The sequence below is a fragment of the Rhincodon typus genome, chromosome 1 (assembly GCF_021869965.1).
Source record: "Rhincodon typus isolate 14 chromosome 1, sRhiTyp1.1, whole genome shotgun sequence".
In the NCBI taxonomy this organism is placed as follows: Eukaryota; Metazoa; Chordata; class Chondrichthyes; order Orectolobiformes; family Rhincodontidae; genus Rhincodon; species Rhincodon typus.
This window is the reverse complement of record NC_063332.1, coordinates 3,560,688-3,583,673: the sequence shown is the minus strand read 5'-3', so window position 1 is coordinate 3,583,673 and position 22,986 is coordinate 3,560,688. Positions and strand designations below refer to the sequence as shown.

Here is a 22,986-nt window from a genome sequence, read left to right as displayed (position 1 = left end):
CCAAAACACATAGGAACTTAGGTGGCCACTCAACCCATTGAGACTGCTCCACCATTCAATACCATCATGGTTGATCAAACACTTCAGTTTCTTTTACCCACCCCAACCCCATATCCCTGTACACCACTGGACATCAGAAATCTATCAGCCTCTAACTTAAGCATATTCAATGATCAAGCTTCCATTGCCCTCCTTGATAAGAATTCCAAAGGTTCACAACCCTCTGAGTAAAAGTAAATTCTCCTCATCTTGGAGATGCTGTTATTTACAACTGGGGAATTAAAGGCTATGCTGCCTATTTCATGCCAGAGTTAAGGACATCTCATCTAGGCTGAATAAGAAGCTGGAGAGGAGGGATCCATTTGTTGTTATCCATGTCGGTACTATTTACTTGAATGAATGTAGTATTTGGGATAAAATGAATAATTTCACTGCACAAATGGAGGTTAATGGGCAATAACCATTATCGTGACATGGTCACAAGGGGATTGAAGTTTGGAACAGAACATTCAGAGGTATGTGACCTTTCGAAGGAGGTGGCAGGAAGGAAAGAATGGTGGTGTGGCCTTATTAGTACAAGATGGAATTAGTACAATAGCAAGAAAAGATCTTGGATCAGAAGATGTAGAACCCATATGGCTGGAAGTAAGAAATAATAAGGGAAAGTCAACACTGGTCATTGTCGTCTAAAGGCTCTGTAATTGTAGTTATACAGTGGGGCAGAGAACAAATCAGAAGATAATGAGAAATTAGAGATAGTATCCGATCCAAGGAAGAAGCATACAGATTGGCCAAGAAAAATAATTTGTCTCAGGATTAGGAGCAGTTTAGAATTCTGCAAAGAAGGACCAAGAGATTCATTAAGAAGGGGAAAATACAATACGAAAGTAAGCTTGAAGGGAATATAAAGATTGATACTAAGAGTTTCTATAGGTACGTGAAGAGAAAGCGATTGGTGGAGACATATGTAGGTCCTCTACGGACAGAAATGGGGTAATGTAGATAATAGGGAACAAAGGAATGGCTCAGCAACTGAATCAACGGAGATAACAAGGTGTGGAGCTGGATGAACACAGCAAGCCAGGCATCATCAGAGGAGCAGGAAAGCTGACATTTTGGGTCTGGACCCTTCTTCAGAAATGGAGGAGGGGAAGGGGACTCTGAAATAAATAGAGAGAGAGGGCACGAAGGTGGAAGTTGGATAAAGGAGCAGATATGTGGAGAGAAGATGGACAGGTCAAGGAGGCGGGGATGGAGCCAGTAAAGGGGAGTGCAGGTAGGGAGTTGGGATGGGAGTTGGTCAGTTGAGGGAAGACAGACAGGTCAAAGAGGCAGGGATGACGCTAGCAGGTGGGAAGTGGGCTGGGGATTGGTCAGTGAGGTGGGAGGAGCGGATAGGTGGGAGAAAAGACGGACAGGTCAAGGAGGTGGGGACGAGCTGGGCTGGTTTTGGGATGATGTCGGGTGTGGGGAGATTTTGAAGCTTGTGAAGTCCACATTGAGCATTGGGCTGCAGGGTTCCCAAGTGAAACATGAGGTGCTGTTCCTGCAACCTTCGGGTGGCATCATTGTGGCACTTTAGGATGCCCAGGATGGACATGTTGTCCAAGGAGTGGGAGGGGGAGTTGAAGTGGTTCGCAACTGGGAGGTGCAATCGTTTGTCACAAACCGAGCGTAGGTGTTCCACAAAGCAGTCTCCAAGCCTCTGCTTGGTTTCCCCAGTGTAGAGGAGGCCACCTCGGGAACAGCGGATACAATATACCACATTAGCAGATGTGCAGGTGAACATCTGTTTAATTTGGAATGTTTTCTTGGGTCCTGGGCTAGGGGTGAGGGGCAAGGTGTAGGGGCAGATGTAGCACTTCCTGCGGTTGCAGGGAAAAGTGCCAGGAGTGGTGGGGCTGGTGGGGAGTGTGGAGTGGACGAAGGAGTCACGGAGAGAGCGGTCCCTCCGGAAGGCAGATAAGGGTGGGGAGGGAAAAATGTCCTCGGTAGTGGGATCAGATTGCAGATGGTGGAGGATGATGCGTTGGATCCGGAGGTTGGTGGAGTGGTACGTGAGGATGAGGGGGATTCTGTCTTTGTTGTTATTGCAGGGAGGGGTGTGAGGGATGAGTTGCGGGAAACGTGCGAGATGCGGTCGAGGGCGTTTTCGACCATCGTGGAGGAGAAATTGCGGTCCTTGAAAAATGAGGATATCTGCGATGTCCGGGAGTGGAATGCCTCATCTCGGGAGCAGATGCAGTGGAGGCAAAGGAATTGGGATTAGGGGATGGCATTCTTGCAAGAAGGTGGGTGAGAGGAGGTGTATTCTAGGTAGCTGTGGGAGTCGGTAGGCTTGAAGTAAATATCAGTTTTCAGGTGGCTGCTAGAGATGGAAACAGAGAGGTCCAGGAAGGAGAGAGAGGTGTCGGAGATGATCCAGGTGAACTTAAGGTTGGGGTGAAAGTGTTAGTAAAGTGGATGAACTGTTCGAGCTCCTCGTGGGAGCACGAGGCAGCGCCAATACAATCATCAATATAACGGAGGAAGAGGTGGGGGATGGGGCCATTGTAGCTGCAGAAGAGGGACTGTTCCACGTACCCTACAAAGAGGCAGGCATAGCTTGGGCCCATGCGGGTACCCATGGCCACCCCCTTTGTCTGTAGGAAGTGGGAGGAGTTGAAGGAGAAGTTGTTAAGGGTAAGGACGAGTTCGGCTAAGCGGATAAGGGTGTTGATGGAGGATGACATGTCCATCCTGGGCCTCCTGCAGTGCCACATCAATGCCACCTGAAGGTTGCAGGAACAGCAACTCATATTCCGCTTGGGAACCCTGCAGCCCAATGGTATCAATGTGGATTTCACAAGCTTCAAAATCTCCCCTCCCCCTACTGCATCCCAAAACCAGCCCAGATTGTCCCCGCCTCCCTAACCTGTTCTTCCTCCCACCTATCCCCTCCTCCCACCTCAAGCCGCACCCCCATCTCCTACCGACTAACCTCATCCCGCCCCCTTGACCTGTCCGTCCTCCCTGGACTGACCTATCCCCTCCCCATCTCCCCACCTACACTCACCTTTACTGGCTCCATCCCCGCCTCTTCGACCTGTTTGTTTCCTCTCCACCTATCCTCTCCTCCATCCATCTTCTATCCGCCTCCCACTCTCTCCCTATTTATTTCAGAACCCCCTTCCCCTCCCCCTGTTCTGATGAAGGGTCTAGGCCCGAAACGTCAGCCTTTCTGCTCCTATGATGCTGCTTAGCCTGCTGTGTTCATCCAGCCCTGTACCTTGTTGTCTCTGTGTTGATGGAGGGGGACTGGTTTGGCCTGCGGGAGAGGAAGAAGCGGAGGGCTTTTAGGCCATCTGCATGGGGAATGCAAGTATATAGGGACCGGACATCCATGGTGAAGATGAGGTGTTGAGGACCAGGGAATTGGAAGTTTTAGAGAGGTGGAGGGCGTGGGTGGTGTCACAGACGTAGGTGGGGAGTTCCTGGACCGGGGGGAGAAAATGGAGTCAAGATAAGCGGAGATGAGTTCAGTGGGGCAGGAGCAGGCAGAGACAATGGGTCGATCAGGGCAGTCGGGTTTGTGGATTTTGGGAAGGAGATAGAAATGGGCGGTGCAGGGTGCAACTGAATACATACTTTGGTTCTGTCTTCACAAAAGAGGACACAAATCAGATACTAGAAATGTTGGAGAATGCAAGATTTAGTGAGAGGGAAGAATTGAGGGAGATCAATATTAGTAGAGAATGGTGCTGAGAAAATTGATGGGATTGAAGGCAGATAAATCCCCAGGGCCTGGTAATCTACATCCCAGAATACTTAAGGAAGTAGCTCGAGAAATAATGGATGTACAAGTGATGTCAGAGTAAAAGATCCTTCTTAAATAATGGGGTTACATTTGCTAACTTCAAGTCTGCAGGAATCATTTCAGGATCTGGAAGATTCCTTGCATCTTCTGTAGTGAAAATGGACACAAATTAATCATTTAGCTTTCTGTTATTTCTCTATTTCCCATTATAAATTCTCCTAATTCCTGCCTGCAGTGAACTATTTGCTTCAGTCAAAGATTTCCTTTTCACCACTGTTTTGGCCAGGACATCAACACCAATTTCATTAGCTGAGTGCGTAAGCTGGAATCCCCAGTCACATGACAAACTGGTTTCTTTGAACCAGTTTGACCACATAGTTTTTAACTATTTAACTCAGTCGACTAAGAACACCAGAAGAGAAAGAAGCTCCGAGCCTAGCCGGCATCTGCTTCTAAACTCAATTTCTCCAGTACTTGGTTAGAGACAAAAAAATTGCAGATGCTGGAATCCAAGGTAGACAAACAGGAGGCTGGATGAACCAGCAGGCTAGGCAGCATCTGGGGGAAAGGAGCAGTCAATGTTTTGGGTATTACCTTTCTTCAGGACTGAATGTGGGGGAGGGGGAACTGCAGATAAACAGGTGGGGGGGTGGTGGGGTAAGAGACCTTCCAGTCCTGAGGAAGGGTTGGATGGACTAGGTTCATTTTCACTAGAACGCAGAAGTTGAGGGGCGATCTGGTAGAAGTTTATAAGATTGCGAATGGCATAGATAAAGTGGAAACTAGGAATCAGTACAGTGTGGAGCTGGAGGAACACAGCAAGTCAGGCAGCATCAGTCCTGATGAAGGGTCCTGACCCGAAATGTCGATTCTCCTGTTCCTCTGATGCTGCCTAACCTGTTGTATTCCTCCAGCTCCACACTGTATTGACTGACTCCAGCATCTGCAGTTCATGCTACCTCTGAAAAGTATGAGGCTTTTTCCCAGGGTGGAGGGGTCAATTACTAGAGGACACAGGTTCAACGTGCAGGGGGGTGGGGAAAGTTTAAAACAGATGTGCGAGGCAAGTTTTTCACACGAAGGATGATGAGTGCCTGGAACGTGCTGCCAGAGGAGGTGGTGGAAGCAGACACAATAGCAGCATTCAAGAATAACCTGGATGAGCACGTGAATAGGAAGGCAATAGAGGGATACAGATCTGGTAAGACTAGAAGACAGTTCTAGTATGGAAGGACTAAATGTGTTGGTGCAGGTTTGGAGGGCCAAAGGGCCTGTCCCTGTGCTATATTATTCTTTGAGGTGACCAGAACTGCACACAATACTTCAGTTGTGGCCTGATCAATGCTCTGTACAACTCTAAGATTACCTCCTTGCTCTTATACTCTCATACTCTATGCCACAACTGATGAAAGCAAGTGTCCCATATGCCTTCGTAACAATCCTATTCACATGCTCTGCCAACTTCAGGAATCTGTGAATAATTACTCGAAATCCTTCTGTTCCTCTAAGATATCTAATGTCCTGCCATTCATTAAATACTCCCTTGTCTTGTTTCTTTGTCCAAAGTGCATCACCTTGCACTTATCAGGGTTAACTACAATCTGTCAATGGCCTGCCCATTTAACTCCACTCACTTTAAAACTATGCCCCCTCGTAATGGCTACCTGAACCATAGGATAAAGTCTCTGGCTGTCCACTCTATCTATACCTCTGGTCATTTTGTACACCTCTATCAAGTCACCTCTCATCCTTCGTCATTCTAAAGAGAAAAGCCGTAGCTCTCTCAACCTTTCCTTGTAAGACCTTCCCTCCATTCCAGGCAACATCCTGCTAAATCTCCTCTGCACCTTTTCTAATGCCGCCACATCTTTCCTGTAATGAGGCGACCAGAACTGGACACAATACTCCAGATATGGACGAACCAGGCTTTTGTATAGCTGGAGCATAACTTCACGGCTCTTGAACTCAATTCCTCTATTAATGAAAGCTAACACACCATATGAGTTCTTAACAACTCTATCCACCTGGGTGGCAGCTCTGAGGGAACTGTGAACATGAACCCCAAGATCCCTCTGCTCCTCCACATTGCCAAGAATCTTTCCGTTAACCCTGTATTCTGCTTTCTAGTTGTCCTTCCAAAATGAATCACCTCACACTTTTCAGGGTTAAACTCCATCTGCCACTTTTCAGCCCAGCTCTGCATCCTTTCAATGTCACTTTGTAACCGAGAACAGCCTTCCGCACTGTCCACAACTCGACCCACCTTCGTATCGTCCGCGAACTTGCTAATCCACCCTTCCACTCCTTTGTCCAAATCATTTACAAAAATCACAAATAGAAGAGGACCCAGGACAGATCCTTGTGGTACACCACTCGTAACTGAGCACCATGTTGAATATTTTCCGTCCACTACCACCCTTTGTCTTCTAAGGGTCAGCCAATTCTGAATCCAATCTGCCACATTTCCCCCTGTCCCATGCCCCCTTACCTTCTGCACGAGCCGACCATGGGGAACTTTATCAAACGCCTTACTTAGATCCAAGTATACCACATCCACTGCTCTACCTTCATCCACTGCTCTACCTTTAGGTGTTTGGTCACCTCTTCAAAGAATTCAATAAGGTTTGTGAGGCATGATCTACCCCTCACAAATCCATGCTGACTATCACAAATCAAACTGTGCCTTTCCAAGTGATCATAAATCCTATCTCCTAGAGCCCTTTCCAATAATTTGCCCACCACTGATGTAAGACTAACTGGCCTGTAATTTCAGGGGTTATCCCTATTCCCTTTTTTGAAGAAGGGAATGACGTTTGCCTCTCTCCAATCTTCCGGCACTATACCCGTGGACGGTGAGGACGAAATGATCATCGCCAAAGACCCTGCGATCTCTTCCCTCGCTTCCCATAGAATCCTTGGATATATCCCATGAGGCCCGGGGGACTTATCTATCTTCAACTTCCTCAAAATTCCTAGCACATCTTCCTTACTAACATCGACCTTCTCTAGCCTACCAGCCTGTTTCACACTGTCCTCATCTACAACTAGGTCCCTCTCAGTATTCATTAAGGACCTCTCCTACCTCTTTAGGCTCTGTGCACAAATTCCATTTACAATCCTTGATTGGCCCTACCCTTTCTCTGGTCATTCTCTTATTCCTCACGTAAGTGTAAAATGCCTTGGAGTTTTCCTTGATCCTATCTGCCAAGGTTTTCTCATGCCCCCTTATAGCTCTTCTAAGCTCTTTCTTCAGCTCCTTCCTGGATAACTTGTATCCCTCCAGAGCCTTTTCTGTTCCTTGTTTCCTAAACCTTACAAAAGCATCCTTCTTCCTTTTAATCAGTCATTCTACCTCTCTTGAGAACCAAGGCTCCCTCACTCGACCGCATCTTCCCTGCCTGCTAGGGACAAACATGTCGAGCACACGCAGTATGCATTCCTTAAACAATCTCCACATTTCAATAGTGCTCTTCCCTGACAGCATTTGTTCCCAATTTATGTTACCCAGTTCTTGCCTAACTGAATTGTAATTACCCTTCCCCCAATTATAAACCTTACCCTGCTGTATGTACCTATCCTTTTCCATGACTATTGTAAAAGTAACAGAGTTATGATCACTACCGGCAAAATGCTCTCCTACCAACAGGTCTAACACTTGGCCCGGTTCATTGCCAAGCACCAAATCCAAAGTGGCCTCTCCTCGTGTTGGTCTATCTACATACTGTGTCAGGAATCCTTCCTGAATGCACTGGACAAAATCCGCTCCATCTAAACAATTACAACTAAAATGTTTCCAATCAATATTTGGAAAGTTGAAGTCACCCATGACTACAACCCTGTGACTTCTGCACCTTTCCAATATCTGCCTCCCAACCCGCTCCTCTACTTCTCTGCAACTGTTAGGGGGTCTGTAAAAAACCCCCAACAAGGTGACTGCTCCTTTCTTGTTCTGGACCTCAACCCAAACTGACTCTGTAGACATATCATTCTCAAACTGCCTTTCAGTAGCTGCTATACTAGCCCTGACTAGCAATGCCACTCCCCCACCTCTTTTTCCACTCTCCCTATTTCTTTTAAAGCATCTAAATCCCGGAACTTCCAACAACCATTTCTCTCCCTGAGTTACCCAAGTTTCTGTAATGGCCACAACATCGTAGCTCCATGTACCCATCCATGCTCTAAGTTCATCCACCTTATTTCTGATACTTCTAGCATTGAAGTATACACACCTCAAACCATCTCTATGTCCACAATTACGCTCCATCGACCACATTTCTTTATAAACAACCTCACTCCCTGTTGTGTCTGTTGGAAGGCTGAATACCTCATCCTCTGAATTATAAATCCGGTTCCCCACCCCCCTGCCAATCTAGTTTAAACCATCCCAAATAGCTCGAGCAAACTTCCCTCCCAGGATATTTGTGCCCTTCCGGTTCAGGTGCAACCCATCCTTACTTGACAGGTCCCACCTTCCCCAGAATGTGCTTCAATTATCCACATAATGGAAGCCCTCCCTCCTACACCAGCCCCATAGCCACATGTTTAGCTGCACTCTCTCCCTATTTCTTATCTCATTATCACGTGGCACTGGTAGTAATCCAGAGATAACTACCCTGTTTGTCCTGGACTTCAGCTTCCAACCTAACTCCCTGGACTCGTTTTTCACATCCTCTGTCCTTTTTCTACCTATGTCATTGGTACCGATGTGTACCATGACTGCTGGTTGCTCACCCTCCCCCTTAAGGATCTTGAAGACACAATCCGAGATATCATGGACCCTGGCACCCGAGAGGCAACGTACCATCCAATCATCTCGTTTGTGTCCACAGAACCGCCTGTCTGTGCCTCTTACTATCGAATCCCCCACTACAATTGCTCTCCTATTCTCCCCCCTTCCCTTCTGTGCCACAGGGCCAGGCTCAGTGCCAGAGACCTTTCCGCTAAGGCCTTCCGCTGGTAGGTCGTTTCCCCCCCCCCAACAGTATCCAAAACAGTATACTTATTATTAAGGGGAACGGCCACAGGGGATCCCTGCACTGTCTGCCTATTCCCTTTCCCCTTCCTGACAGTCACCCAGCTACCTTTTTCCTGTACCTTGGGTGTGACCACCTCCTTATTACTCCTCTCTATCACCCCTCCAGCATCCCGAATGATCTGGAGTTCCTCCAGCTCCAGCTCCAGCTCCAGTTCCCTAACGCGGTTTTTGAGGAGCTGGAGTTGGGTGCACTTCTCACAGGTGAAGTCAGAGGGGACACCAGCAGTGACCCTTACCTCCCACATCCTAAAAGAGGAGCATGCAACTGCCCTAGCTTCCATTCCCTCTACTCTTCACACTTTTGTCTTTTAACCAAGTCTGTGCTAGCTTTCAGACCGCCAAGCCAAGTGTACAGCAGATGCTGGGCATCAATCTTCGAGGCCTCGCTTGCAGTCCCCAAGGGACTCGCTGCCACCCGCGCACTGGCCTCCGCTCCACTCACCTCCCAGACTCACCTTGGGGGTGGTATTATTGCCGGACTGTTAATCCAGAGACGCAGGTAATGTTCTGGGAACCAGGGTTCGAATCCCGACACACAGATGGTGGAATTTGAATTCAATAAATATCTGGAATTAAGAATCTAATGATGACCATGAATCCATTGTCGATTGTCAGAAAAGCCCATCTGGTTCACTAATGTCCTTTAGGGAAAGAAACTGCCATCCTTACCTGGTCTGGCCTACATGTGACTCCAGACCCACAGCAATGTGGTTGACTCATAACTGCCCTCTGGGCAATTAGGGCTGGGCAATAAATGCTTCCTAGCCAGCAACGCCCTCATCCCGTGAATGAAATTTTAAAAACTTTTTTTAAAACTTGTCGCCCCCATGCTGGCCTGCCCTGCCTGTGTATCTGCCTGTAACCTACAACTATCTTCTTCACTATTAACCACTCTATCGATCTTGGTGTCATCTGCAAATTTGTCTAACATTCTCCCCACATTGTCATCAATATCACTTATGCATATAACAAACAATAAGAGACCCAGCACTGATCGTAATGGTACACAGATGGACACTGGCCTCCAGTCACTCAAGCAGCCTTCTATCACTACCCTTTGAAACCTTTTACTAAGCTAGTTTCTGATCCATCTCGCCAAGTTTCCCTCAATTCCATGTTCTTTAACCTTATCAATCCGTCTCCGATGTGGCACCTTGTCAAAACTTTGCTAAAATCCATATAAACTACATCAACTGAACTTCCCTCATCTATACACTTGATCACATTTTCAAAAAATTCTAACAAATTTGTTAGGCATGACCCCACTCTGACAAAGCCATGTTGACTATCCCTAATTAATCCATGTCTTTTCAAGTAGGTATTAATTTGCTCCTCCAGAATTTTCTCCAATTTTTTCCCTACCACTCATGTGAGACTCACCAGTCTATAATTTCCTGGTTTCATCTCTACCAGCCCTCTTAAAAAGTGGAACAGCATTTGCCGTCCTCCAGTCTTCTGGCACTTTCCCCAGGGCCAGAGAGGAATAAAAATTTGTGACAGAGCCCCTGCAATTTCCTACCTTGCCTCCCACAGCAGCCTGGGGTGCAATTCATCTGGGCCAGGGGATTTGGCTGATTTTAAGCCCAACAAAACCTCCGATACCTCCCTATTTCCTATGCCAAACCATGCAAGTTCCTCACAGTCCCTTTTCCTGAATTCCAAACCTACGTTCTCCTTTTCCAGAGTGAAGGCCAAAGAGAAGTATTCATTCAACTCCCTTCCAATATCCTGCAGCTTCACACACAAGTTACCCGCTTGGTCTCTACTCTTTCCCTGGTTAACCCCTTCCCTTTAATGCATTTATAAAATATTTTAGGATTCTCCTTAATTCTGTTTACAAGTCCTTTATCATCCTCCCTTTCTGGTCTTTAATTGCTTAAGTTCTCTCCTGCACTTCCTGTATAATTTGTCAATTATAAATTTTTTTCTTCCTCTTTTCTTTTTTTGGATGCTTTTGTATATGAATGTGAGTTAGAAAAAATTCCCCTGGGATTTGATTGCTGTAATAAACCTTACTTTGCTGTAACCTTGATTCCCTGACTAGTCAAAAATCTTATCTGTCTCAGCCTTAAATATGCACAAGGACTCTGCCCCCCACGGCTCTCAACTCTCTGAGAGAAGAAATTCCTTGTCATCTCAGTCTTAAACTGGTGTCCTTTTATTCTGAGACTATGCCCTCTGGTCCTAGACTCTCCCACGAGGGGATACATCATCTCAGTATCTACTCTGTCAAGGCCCCTACGAAACCTATATGTTTCAATGAGATCACCTCTTCTAAATTCACTTCTTCTAAATTCCCCATTCTTCTAAATTCCAGTCAGAGTCCCAATCTGTTTAAACTTTGCTCATTAGACAATCCCTCCATACCAGGGATCGTCCTAATGAACCTTCTCTGAACTGTCCCCAGTGAAATTATATACTTCCTTAACAAAGGGGACCCAAAGTGATCACAGTACTCCAGATGAGGTCTCACCAGCACCTTGTACAGTTACAGTAGGACTTCCCAAGTCCTACACTCCAAATCCCTTGAAATAAAGGCCAACATTCCATTAACAAAGAACAGTACAGCAAGGAACAGGTCCTTCAGCCCACCAAGACTGCGCCGACAGGTGATGCCTTTCTAACTAAAAACCCTTTGCCTCTTAAACGTTGCTATTGTATCCGCATCCACTACCTCTTCTGGCAGGCACTTCTGTGTATATCACCCTCTGTGTAAAAAACCTGCTTCTCACATCTCCTGTAAATTTACCCTCATTACCTTAAACCTATGTTCACCAGTAACAGACATTGCGAAAGAATGTATTAAAAAGAAGCTGTCAAATCCCTACTAGATCACCCTTGAGCCTTCTAAATTTGAAGGAATATAGTGCTAGTAGAGTAACCTGGATAAAATACTCCAATTATCCATTGTATCCATGTCTCATAATTTTGTAAACTTCCATCAGGTCACCCTCATTCTTCAACATTCAAGTGAAAACAAACTAAGTTTGTCTAAACTCTCCTCTTGGTTAATACCCTCCAAACCAGGCAACATTCTGGTAAACTGTTTCTGTACCCTCTCCAAAGCCTCCACATCCTTTTGGCAGTGTGAGGACCGGAACTGTATACAATATTCCAAACGTTGCCTAACTAAAGTTCTATTCAGCTGCAACATGACTTGTTAACTTTTATAATTTATGCCACAACCGATGTAGTCAAGCATGCCATATGCCTCCTGACCACATTATCCACTTGTGATGCCACTTTCAGGAAACTGTGGACCTGTATATCTAGATCTCGCTGTATGTTCATGTTACTAAGGGTTCTGTTATTGACAGTATACTTCCCTCCTGCATTAACATCTCCCAAAATGCATCACCTTACAGTTGTCCAGATTACACTCCTTCTGCCATTTCTCCGCCCAAGTCCCAAGACTTTCTACATTGTGCTGTATCCTCTGGCAATCCTTCTCACTATCTGCAGCTCCTCAATCCTGTGTCATCCACAAACTTACTAATCAGGCCAATTATAATCTTCTCCAGATCGTTTACTTATCTATTGCAAACAACAGAGGTCCCAGCACTGATCCCTGCAGAACACCACTGGTCCCAGATCTTCAATCCGAAAAACACCCTTCCAACACTACTCTGTCTTCCATGACTAAGACAGTTTTGTATCCATCTTACCAGCTCACTGCAGATCCCATATGACTTCAGCTTTGTATCAGCCTTGTCAAAGGCCTTGCCAAAGTCAATGCAAACAACATCTACCACCGTGCACTCATCAATCATCTTTGTCATTCCTCAAAAAATTCAACTAAGTTTGTGAGTCAGGACCTTCTCCACTCAAAGCCACACTGCCTACCGCTGATAAGTCCGGATTTTTGCAAATGTGAACAAATCCTATCCCTAAGAATTTTCCCTACCACTGACATAAGGCTCATCAGCCTGTAACTTCCCAGATTATCCCTGTTGATCTTCTTAAACAACGGGACAATATTAGCTAATTTCCTGTCCTGTGGGACATCACCTGTGACTAAAGAGAATACAAAAAATTCATACAATTTCCTCCCTTGCCTCCCTCAGTATTATGGGATAGATCCCATCAAATCCATGGGACTTGTCTACCTTAATGTCTTACAAAACACCCAACACCACCTTTTTCATACTGACATGCCCTAGAAGATCAACATACCCCTCTGAGACGCACCATCCACCATTCCTTCTCCTTTCTGAACACCGAAGCAAAGTATTTCTTAAGGGCCTCACCCACTTCCTTCAGCTCCATGCACAAATTCCCTCCTGTGTCCTTGAGTGGTCCTATCCTTTCTCCAGCTACCAACTTGCTCCATAGATATGTATAAAACACGTTGGGATTTTCCTTAATCCTGTTTGCCAAAGACACTTCACGGCCCATTTTAGCCTTCCTAATTCTTTTTTTCAGTTCTTTCCAACTATCTTTGTATTCTTCAAAGGCTCTGTCTGCCTTCAGTATCGTAAACCTCATGTATGCTTCCTTTTTCTTTCTAAGCTCTCAATTTCTCATCATCCAAGGTTCCTAAATCTTGCTATCCTTATCCTTCACTTTCAAAGGAACGTGTTCGCCCTGAACTCTAATCAACCAGCCTTTAAAAGATTCCCACATGCCAGATGCAGATTTACCCTCAAACAGCCACCCCCAATCTATATTTTCCACTTTTTGCCTAATATTGTGGTAGCTAGCCTTCGCCCAGTTTAATACTTTCACCCAAGGACTATTCTTGTCCTTATCCCTAAGTAACTCAAAACTTACAGAATTATGCTCACTGTTCCCGAAATGCACCCCCACTGACACTTTGATCACATGGCCAGGCTCGTTCTCCAGTACTAATTCTAGTGTGGCCCTAAACCCTCATTAGACTATTTAGAGATTATTTAAAAAATATATATCTTAGACACACCTAACAATCTACACCCCCATGCTCCCATCTCCCTCTAGCACTAAGCAAGCCCCATTCAAGAATCAGGCAAGTGAAAATCACCCACCACAACAAGCCTGTTGTTTTCACATTTTTCCATAATCTTTTCACATATCTGTTCCTCTACCACCCACTGGCTTAGGAGGCCTGTCGAGGGGTTTGTAGCATAGTCCCATTAAAGTGATGGCACCCTTCCTATTCCCGAGTTCTGCCTGTATGGCCTCGCTGGATTAGCCCTCTAACGTATCATCCCTCACTACAGCTGTGAAATTCTCCCTTACCAGTGACATATTCCCCTACCTTTTTTACTTCCCTCTCCATCTCACCTGAAACATCTAAATCCTGGTATATTAAGCTGCAGGTTTTGTCCCTCTGTCAAACCAAGTCTCTGTAATAGCTATAAGTATTCATCTAAGGTCTAAGTTTATCTGCTTTACCTGTCATACTCCTTGCACTAAAGCAAATACACCTCAGACCACCAGTCCTGCCATGTTTAGTAACCTCCCCTATTTGTTCTTTCTCTTAACCTTACTGGCCGCTGTCTCTAATCAGGAAGCAGGCCTTCCTGAATACCTGCTGCCTCTTTGTGCTTGCTTCATGTGTTTCGTGCTCAAGTAACGCCAAGTCCCTTTGTATTTTAGCTTTCTGCAGTTTTTCTCTGCTTAAATAATATTTTGTTCTTTTGTTCTCTAGTCCAAAATGAATAACTTCACATTTCCCCACATTATACGCCATTTATTAACTTTTAACCCCACATACTTAACCTATCATTACATATCTGTAAACTGTTTGAATTCCTCTCACAACCTGCCTTTCCACCTATTTTTGTGTCATCTGCCAATTAGGCTACAGCACATTTACTTCCTCCAAGTCATTAATATAAATTGTAACATCTGTAGTGTATAATGTATGTTGCTCTTACTTGACACAGCATTAAAAAGTTCCTAAAGGTTTCACATCTATGACTGCAAGGTCACCTTATTTTCAGAGCAATCACATGCGATGTCAGTGATGGGGTCCCTGTGCTGTTCAAGTACTTCAGACACAGTGATGTTCGTTCCTTTTGGGGGAACATTGAAGACTAGGATTGATCCCATTGAGATGCCTGTAATGAGAGGAACACACACTCAGGATGTCTCAGGAACGCAGAAGTTAGAGAATAAAGTATGAAATGCTGCAGGTTGCAAACTGAGTCAATATTGAAGAATATGGGGAATGCCAGCAGGTAACACAATGTCTGAAGAGACATTACCTGCAGAATTTGTATATTCAAAGCATTAACTTCTTTGTTCTTGACAGATGCTGTCTGATCCCAACATTATCTCTTCATCATGTTATACAGCACCAGTATAGTGGAACGACTTAGAAATACTGAGGGTGGCATGGGCACACAATGCAGTCTGGGTGAGGAACTTGAAAGTCCATCGTCAACAGCAGTTTGAGAACGAAAAAGAGAAAGTCAACTTGACCTTGCCTTTACCAGTCTACCTTGTTGCATTTGCATCTTTTGACATCAGGTCTTCTGCAATCTCCTCCTCAGTTGCGATGAACAAGCTGACTTCTCCCAGAATCCTCCTCAGTCACTTCTCACTACTGCCCTCAGTCATGATCTCATTGAATGGCAGACCAGACTCGATGGGCTGTATAGCCTGCTTCTGCTCCTTTGTCTTATGGTCTTATACTAGTCCAGTAACACTTGGCCACTGTTTTTCCATGCATTATATTTGTAACTTGTTTACCATAGTGGTTATTCACTGATCATGCTCACAAGAGGCTGCCAATGTTCTTTTATAACAAAAGAAAATTAAAGTTTATTAAACACAAAAAGAAAAAAAAACTCTACTTTGTAGTGCACATGAAGGATCTGAAATGGTTTTATTACAAATATTGGAAATAAAATTTCACCCTATTACCCTCAACAACAACCTTATTGGCAAACAAACCTCAGTGAAGAGTCACCTGTCTTCACAACAAAATTGCTTGCTCGGTTAGAATGGTTGTAATTAGTTTCTGGAGTATTTTTCATTCTGACCTCTGAACACTTTCAGGGATTTCCATACCCTCAGTTTCTAGCACTTCTTGGTTTCTGAGGTTTCTTCCTAAACCTAGTAATATTTTCCTCCATCTTGATTGTTTTGGAGACTGCTATACCGCCATTTCCATTCTCATTGAAACTGCACAGCTTCTGGATAGTTTTGCCTTTCTATCTCCTTGAGTCACAGGACAATTATTAGATAACAACATACAGAAGCAGAATTAGACCATTCAGCCTATTGAGTCTGCTCCTTCACTCGAACATGGCTGACACATTTCTCAACCCCATTCTCCCTGTAACCCTTGATGCCCTTACTAATTAAGAAGCTACCTATCTCTGTCTTAAATACACTAAATGACTTGGCCCCCACAGCTTTCTGTGTCAATGAGTTCCACAGATTCACCACTACCTGGCTGAAAGAAATTCCTCTTAATCTTAGTCCCTTTGTGTTTTAGATTTTCAAAGTCTTTTCCCATTTAGAAATAGTCTACTTCTCTATTCTCCCTACCAAAGTACAACCTACCCAAGGAGTCAGGAAGGAGCTGGGTTGAGACTGGGAATCACGTGGCAGGAGCTGAACGCGCAGGTTGTGACCTGCAGCGACGGTGGATCAAGCGTGGGCCGGAGCAATGGCAGCAGATCAAGAGTGGGCCAGCGAGAACAGGGCCAGTGAGGCAGCAATGGTGAGATTGAGTCAATGAGGCAGCGGCGGCGACAGCAAACTCGTGAAGCAGCCAAGATGGGCCGGTAAGGCAGCCCGGAGCAAGACGTTGGCAGTGGCATGGTGTGGGCTGGAAAGCCCGGAGCCAGGCTGTGGCGGAGGCATGGCGAGCGCTGGAAAGCCCAGAGCAGGGCTCTGGCGGAGGCATGGCATGAGCTGGAAAGCCCCGAGTGGAACTGCAGCAATGGACAGGAAAGTTGGACTCTCCTAAGTTCTCTTTCATCTTATTCTAAGTTAAAGTGAATGGCGCTGTATATGTATGGCAAAGATACAAACTTTTCACTATTTTTACATTGAATACACGTGATAATAAATGATTCAATTCAATAACATCAGTTTCCCACACTGTATTCCAGTTCCCATTTCTTTTTCCACTCTCCTAGCCTGCCCAAGTCCTTCTGCAGCCTCCCTGGTAGCAGAGTAAAATGCTCCTGCTAGAGCTCCTCTGCTCTGCCTGTTCTTTTTCTTTTTTATCTCTCTCCCCTTAGCCCCGGAGGCAAAGCCTGGAGCAGCAGCAAGCATGGGCAACGAGTGCCCAGAGCAGCATGATCAGAGGATTAGATAGGGTGGACAGTGGGAGCCTTTTTCCTCGGATGGTGATGGCTAGCACGAGGGGACATAGCTTTAAATTGAGGGGTGATAGATATAGGACAGATGTCAGAGGTAGGTTCTTTACTCAGAGAGTAGTAAGGGCGTGGAATGCCCTGCCTGCAAAAGTAGTAGACTCGCCAACTTTAAGGGCATTTAAATGGTCATTGGATAAACATATGGATGATAATGGAATAGTTTAGGTTAGATGGGCTTCAGATTGGTTTCACAGGTCGGCGCAACATCGAGGGCCGAAGGGCCTGTACTGCGCTGTAACGTTCTATGTTCTATGTTCTATGTGGGCAGCGGGAGTGGCGCGCAGGCAGCGAGTCCCAGGCAGAGACTAGCGCGGGGGAGGCAGTCCTGGAACGTACCTTGGAGTAACTGAGTGCTAGCACAGAGCGGACTGGAGGCTTGGAGTGGAGCGGGGGCAGCTGTTGGACTACAGTCTGGTGCAGGTTGTCAGACCATGTGCGGAAGACCTGCACTAAGCTGCTACAATGTAATTTTTCTTTGAAATTATTTGACTTGGTTGTAAAGTTAATCCTTTAATGATGTCTTATATCTAACTTACTTTTTAAACTCTGTAAAGTAATGTAACTACATTTTATTCCTCTTTTGTATCCAAGATTTCTTTCTTGGTACTTGTACCTAAGATGGCGCCATAAGAGGCAGACATTGTAAAAGCTTTTCACTGTACTTCTACAATGGAGTACACATGACATGAAGGATATCCTATTCTATTCAACAATCTCTGTCCCTCCACTCAGCTTTGTGTCATCTGCAAACTTAGCAATAACGCCCTCAGTTCCTTCGTTCAGATCATTAATGCATAACGTGAATAGCTGTGGTCCCAACATTGACCTTTGCAGAAATCCACTGGTCACTGGCTGCCATCCTGAAAAACATCCATTTATCCCCACTCTCTGCCTTCTGCCAGTCAGCCAATCTTCTATCCATACCAGTAACGCCAATGGCTCTTCTTATTCAGCAGCGTGTTGTACAGCACCTTGTCACAGGCCTTCCAGAAATCCAAATAAATCACGTCCACTGCTCTCCTTTGTCTAACTTCCTCATTATCTCCAAAAAAAAATTGTAAGATTTGTCAGGTATGACTTCTCCTTGATGAAACCATACTGACTAGGCCCCATTTTACCATGCAATTCCAAATACTCTGCAATCTCATCTTTAAAAATTGACTCTAAAATCTTACCAAAGATCGAGGTAAGGCTAACTGGACTTTAATTTCCTGTCTTCTGACACCCTCCCTTCTTAAACAGGGTGTTACATTAGCCATTTTCCAGTCCTCTGGGACTCTCACTGACTCCAGCAATTCATAACAGATCACCACCAATACCTCCACAATCTCCTCAGCTATCTCCTTCAGAACCCTGGGGAGTAGTCAGTCCATCTGGTGCGGTGATTTATCTACCTCAGACCTTTCAGCTTCTCCAATACCTTCTCCTTCATGATGGCCACTACACTCACTTCTGCCCCCAACTCTGTTGAAATTCTGGTATGTTATTTGTGCCTTCCACCATTAAATTTGATGCAAAGTATCTATTCAGTTCCTCTGCCACTTCCTAGCTCCATATTACTACTTCTCCAGTCTCATTTTCCAGTGTTCACGCTTGCACCTCTTAACTTTTAGATGTCTAAAAAAACTTTTGTAATCTTCCTTTATATTACAACCTAACTTACCCTCGTGTTTCATCTTCTCCCCACCTTATTGCTATTTTAGTTGTTCTCTGCTGGTTTTTAAAGGCTTCCCACCAATCTTCATGGCATTGTATGCTTTTACTTTTGGCTTTCCGCTGTCCCTGATTTCAGACATGATTGCCTTATCCTCCCCTCAGTACGCTTCTTCCTTGGGATGAATTTCTGCTGTGCCTCCCAAATTACCCCTAGAAACCCCTGCCATTACCGCTCCGTCATCTTCCTTGCGAGGTTCCCCTTCCAATCAACTTTGGCCAGCTCCTCCCTCATTTCTTTGCAGTTTCTTTTACTCTATTGTAATACATTACATCTGATTTCAGCTTCTTCCTCTCAAATTGCAGGGCGGTTTCGATTTTATTATAGTCACTGCTCCCTAGGGGTTCCTTCACTTTCAGTTCCCCTGGTATCTGCCTCATTATACATCACTAAATCCACAACTGCTTGTTCCCTGGCGGGTTTGACCACAAACTGCTCCACAAATATCATCTCATAAACATTTCCACAAATTCCTTTTCTCAGGATCTGCTACCAACCTGATTTTCCCAGTCAATCTGCACACTGAGTCTTCCATGCCTATTGCAGTAGTGCCTTTCTTACATATCTTTTCTATCACCTGATTTATTTTCTGGCGCACATCCTGACTATTGCTAGGAGGCATGTACATAACTTCTATTAGGGATTTTTTTTCCTTGCAGTTCCTCAACTCTGCCGAAACAGATTTTACATCTTCTGACCCTATATTCCTTCTTGCTATTGATTTCATTTGACAAGGCAACTCTGTCCCCTCTGTATCCTTGGATATTTAGTTTTCAGCTCTGGTTCCCTTGTAGCCATGACTCTGTGATTTCAGCGTCTTCCTCTCAAACTGCAGGGTAGTTTTGATCATATTATAGTCACTGCTCTCTAGGGGTTCCTTCACTTCCAACACCGTACCTACTAATTTCAATGTGTACTACAAGGTCAAGTACCTTGTTCCATACACTGCGCACATTTTAGTACAACACACTCAGTCCTATGTTGAACACCCACCACACCCATCCCCTTCTCATAGCTGCCCCTGAAATTAAATTCCTGACCCTTTCCATATGCTCTGTATTATTATTTAAGCTGGAAACTTTAATAGGACTCCAAAGATGCTGATTGGCAGTTGGGGTGAAGATTTGCATCGGCGCAGTTATCATTGCCAAAAGGAGGACCTCAGCGAAACACCCTCCAAGTTGGAGAGTAGACAAGCATCCAGTGGAGGGCTGCAAAGATATTGATTGGCGGTTGGGTTGAAGTAGTGGGTAAGGCACGTATCGTTTATAGTACTTTATTTTGGCTTCTAATCTGTAAGGGTAGTACAGGAAAGAAGGGCCATGGGTGGCTGGATTTGATTTTATCGAACATAAAGTACTCTCCAAGGTTTAATTTTAGGAGGTAAACCATGGCAGGAGAGTTCAAGGTCTTGGTTCGCTCCTCTTGCTCCATGTGGCAGGCTGGGGACAGTTCCAGTCCCCCAGTCAGCATGTGTGCAGGAAGTGTCTCCAGCTACAGCTTCTGGAAGCTCAACTTTCAGAGCAGGAGCGGGGGGCTGGGGACACTGTGGAGCATCCACAAGGCGGAGAATATTGTGGACAGCACATACAGAAAGGTGGTCACACTGCAGGCAGGAAGGGAATGGGTGACCATCAGGCAGAGTAAGAGAGATAGGCAGGTAGTGCAGGAATCTCCAGTGGCCATTCCCCTGTAAAACAGATATATTGTTTTGGATAGTGTTGAGGGGAATGACCTCTCAGGGGAAAGCAGCAGCAGCCAAACATGTTGTACCATGGTTGGTTCTGCTGCAGAGGGAAGGGGTAAAAAGTGTGCCAGGGCAATAGTTATAGGGGACTGAATTGCAAGGGGAATAGACAGGTGTTTCTTTGGCCACAAGCTCCAGGATGGTATGTTGCCTCCCTAGTGCTAGGGTCAAGGATGTCTTGGAGTGGTACTATGATAGTAAAATGTACGGTATGCAGGGTAGTTTGATCTTAGAGTAGGATAATAGGTCGGCACAACATCGTGGGCCAAAGGGCCTGTACTGTGCTGGACTGTTTGATGTTCTATGTTTGGGTACAGGGCATTCTGGAGGGGGAGGGTGAACAGCCAGTGGCCATGGTACACATCGGTACAAACAACACTAGCTAAAAAAGGGATGAGGTCCTAAAAGCAGAACACAGGGAGCTAGGAAGAAAGTTAAGAAACTGGATCTCAAAGGTAGTGATCTCAGATTACTACAGGTTCCACGTACCAGTCAGAGGAGAACTGACAGGATATATCAGATGACTATATGACTGTAAAGATAGTGTCAGGGGGAAGGTTTCAGATTCCTGGGGCATTGGGACCGGTTTTGGGAGAGGTGAGACCTGTAAAAATTGGATAGGTTACATCTAGGCAGGACTGGGACTGATGTCCTAGGGAGAATGTTTGCTAGAGCTATTGAGGAGGATTTAAACTAATATGCCAGGGGAATGGGAATCTATGTAAGGAGTCAGAGAAGGGAGCAAGGACAAAAACGAAAGGTAAAAAAGGCAATAAGAAAAGTGTTATGCAGAGAAACCAAAGACAAAATTCAAACAGGGCTATTGAGAAAAATAAGAGCGAGACAAACAATGTTAAAAAGACACACTTAAAGGCTTTGTGCCTTAATGCGAGGTGCAATGAAAGATAGTTAATCATGCAGATAGATGTAAACGGGTACGATATAATTGGGATTACGGAGACATGGCTGCAGGGTGACCAGGGATAGGAACTGGATGTCCCAGGGTATTCAGTGTTTAGGAAGGACAGACAACAAGGAATAGGTGGTGGAGTTGCATTGCTGGTTAAAGAGGAAATTATCATAATAGTGAGAAAGGATATTAGCTCCGACAATGTGGAGTCTGTACGGGTAGAGTTGAGAAATGCCAAGGGGCAAAAAAACATTAGTGGGTGTCATATATAGACCCCCAAACTGCATTGGTGATGTTGGGAATGGCATTAAACAGGAAATTAGAGATGCATGTGATAAGGGAATATTGGTGAATATGGGTGATTTTAACCTGCATATAGACTGGGCAAATCAAATTAGCCACAGTGCCGTGGAGGAGGAATTTCTGGAGTGTATACAGGATGGTCTTCCTGACCAATATGTGGAGGAACCAACTAGAGCAGGCCATCTTCGACTGGGTACTGTGTAATGAGAAGGGAATCATTGCCAGTCAAGCTGTGCAAGACCCCACGGAGATGAGTGACCATAACATGATGGAATTTTTTTTTATAAAGTTGGAGAGTGAGGTAATTGATTCAGAGACTAAGGTGCTGAATCTTAATAAAGGAAACTATGAAGATATGAGGCGTGAGTTGGCTTGATAGATTGGGGAGATTTTCTTAAAGGGATGACAGTGGATAGGCAATGGGAAACACTCAAGAAACACATGCAGAAACTGCAACAACTGTTTATTACTGTTTGGCACAAAAGCAAAATGGGTAAGAGGGCCAATCCATGGCTTACAAAGGAAATTGGAGATAATATCAGATCCAAGGAAGAAGCATGAAGATTGGCCAAGAAAAATAATATACCTGAGAATTGGGAGCACATTCGAATTCAGCAAAGAAGGACCAAGGGATTGATTAACAAGTGGAAAATACAGTACAAACTTAAGCTTGCAGGGAATGTAAAGATTGACACTAAGAGTTTCTATAAGTACGTGAACAGAAAGAGATTGGTGAAGACAAATGTGGGTCCCCTACAGACAAAAATGGGTAACGCATAATAGGGGACAAAGAAATGGCTGAGCAACTGAATACATACTTTGGTTCTGTCTTCATAAAAGAGGACACAAATCAGATACCAAAAATGTTGGAGAATGCAATGTCACTCCAATAGGCAAAAAGGGAGGCAGAGAGAAAACAGGAAATTACAGGCCAGTAAGCCTAACATCGGTAGTGGGGAAAATTCTCGAATCCATTATCAAAGTCTTTATAGCTGAGCATTTAGAAAGCAGTGGCACGATCAGATACAGTCAGTATGGATTTATGAATGGGAAATCATGCTTGACAAATCTGTTGCAATTTTATGAAGAGGTAACTAGTAGCCGTGACAAGGGAGAGCCAGTCGATGTGGTATATTTGGACTTTCAGAAAGCGTTGACAAAGT

General features: G+C 44.9%; 1 protein-coding gene across 1 annotated transcript in view; it reads right to left on the bottom strand.

Annotated features, from left to right (window-relative positions):
• wdr54 (WD repeat domain 54) overlaps nt 1–22,986 on the bottom strand; it is a 53,324-nt gene that overhangs the window by 9,773 nt on the left and 20,565 nt on the right. Inside the window, exon 5 of the mRNA XM_048600545.1 lies at nt 14,745–14,872. Within this exon, the coding sequence (XP_048456502.1) occupies nt 14,745–14,872 (128 nt within the window). The remainder of the gene's footprint in view (nt 1–14,744; nt 14,873–22,986) is intronic.